The 2,169-nt window shown below is 42.5% G+C and overlaps 1 protein-coding gene across 1 annotated transcript; it reads left to right on the top strand.

Moving 5' to 3' along the window:
- The first annotated feature begins 299 nt into the window (after nucleotides 1-299).
- On the top strand, nucleotides 300-1,571 carry LOC131639509 (uncharacterized). The gene has a single exon (XM_058910000.1). The coding sequence runs from the start codon at nucleotides 300-302 to the stop codon at nucleotides 1,569-1,571; it is 1,272 nt and encodes a 423-aa protein (XP_058765983.1).
- Nucleotides 1,572-2,169: the final 598 nt, after the last annotated feature.

Raw genomic sequence — 2,169 nt, 5'->3', positions numbered from 1 at the left:
CCTCCATCGAATGCACAGGTGAATTAAATACCCCAATTTGGTACTCAGGGGACACCCCCTCCGAACCAAATAGTTACCCAGGAGGATGAACCAACCATAAATCAGGTTCGACCACTAAGACCACCCCCGAAACGGAAACCCTTAGGGCAGAACAACATATAGTCCGACAGGAAACCCCTGAAGAACAACCCGGAAGAGTAGTGCTGGTTGATAGAAACCAAAATGCTGACAAGGCGATTCACAGGGTTAGGCAAAATAATCAAATGTAGACTAATCTAACAGCTATGATAGAGAGAATTATGGCCCAAAATTGTCTGAATACTGGACTTCGAAGGCCAAACTATACATCCTCTTTATCTGATTATGTTTTACAAACTGAATTACCCAGGGGTCGCAAGGTCCCTAAATTTACCAAGTTTTCAGGTGATACTAGTGAATCTACCACAGAACACATAGCCAGGTATATGACGAAGGCTGGAGATTTGGCGAACAATGAAGATCTGAGGATGAAATATTTCCCCAGTTCTCTAACCAAGAACGCTTTCACATGGTTCATAACACTACCACCAAACTCCATAGACACTTGGTCCCAGTTAGTAAGATTGTTCCATGAACAATTCTATATGGGTCAAACCAAGATAAGCCTCAAAGAGTTGGCCAGTATTAAGAGGAAGTTCACTGAGCCTATAGACGATTATCTGAACAGGTTCCGTTTGCTAAAAGCTAGATGTTTTACAGTGGTACCTGAACATGAATTAGTCGAAATGGTCGTTGGGGGTCTAGATTACTCCATCAGGAATAAATTGGACACTCAATATCTGCGAGATATGGTCCAGTTGGCTGATAGAGTTTGCCAGATCGAAAGATTAAAGGCTGAAAAGGCTAGAGAAAATAAAAGTTATAAGAAAGAAAGGGTTACCTACGTCGAAGTAGACGAAGGAGAACCAGAAATCTTCGAGGACCAGTATGGTTTCGAAGACTGCGAAGTAGATCTAGCCGAATTAAAAGAAGTAGGCCCCTATACTTGCAAGATGATCACACCATCCAACGGGAAAAACCCCGTCGAGGTAGAAAAGATTGATAAGTTTCCTAAGAAAACATACACATTCGATGTAACTAAATATGATGAATTATTTTATTTGCTTGTGAAAGATGGCCAAATGGTTTTTCCTCCTAACATTAAGATTCCTCCGTTAGAGCAACGGAAGAAGAGAGGCTACTGTAAATACCATAATTTTTTGGGCCACAAAACCTCACAATGTTTCCTTTTCAGGGATCTTATCCAGAATGCGATCAAGGAAGGGCGTCTGAAGTTTGCAGACATAGGAAAAAGTCAGATGAATATAGATGCTAACCCCCTCAATATTGATGACACAAATTACTATGAGCCTGTCGAAATCAACATGGTGGGCATGGTCGAAGTTGAAGCAAGAGGGATCATAGGAGATGAAGAAGATGTCCAAGAAGGAGAACAGGTTACTGATGAACTGAAGGGGGATTTCACATCTGAAGCTTCAGTCGAACCAAAGACTATTGAAGCTCTTGTTAGAGAAATAAACTATGGCTACTGAGGGCCTAAGGAAGAAGTTTGAGGAGATTTCAATTGCTCATGGCGCCAACTTGGATGTCAACATGGTTAATCTGGACCACTCGACTCCTGAAATGGAGGAAGTAGAAAGTTGTTTGAAGAAAGAAGGGGTTCAGTCCCATCACCCCAAGCCTGATGAAACTCTGAAGGAATATCTCTGGAGATGTCACAAACAAAGTTTTGAAATGTTGTTATGCCCTAGGTGCAGCATACAGGTGAATCCAAGGGTTGCTGCAGACTATGAAAGGTGGCAGGGCGCTAAGGCTAACAGAAACTGGAGAAAGGAAGGTGAATTGCTGGAGGTGTATCCCAAACCCGGAGAGAGCCTTTAAGGCTTTCTTGTTCATTGCCACAAAGACGAAACTGAGTGTCTAATGTGTCCCAGGTGTGGAGCGGTTTACCATCGAAGGTTGTCAGAATCCTTCGAAAGAATCCCATCTAATCAGAATTGGGATGCCCGTAGGGGTAACCCATATCTCTATATTTTCGACAAGAGGGGAATCCCAAGAAGACAGGATAGCCCACACCCAAAAGCAAGAAGAGTTACCTTCAAATTATCATCAGAGGTTTCGAAACACAAA

The sequence above is a fragment of the Vicia villosa genome, unplaced genomic scaffold (assembly GCF_029867415.1).
Source record: "Vicia villosa cultivar HV-30 ecotype Madison, WI unplaced genomic scaffold, Vvil1.0 ctg.002675F_1_1, whole genome shotgun sequence".
Lineage (NCBI taxonomy): Eukaryota > Viridiplantae > Streptophyta > Magnoliopsida > Fabales > Fabaceae > Vicia > Vicia villosa.
This window is presented reverse-complemented; position numbering and strand designations above follow the sequence as displayed.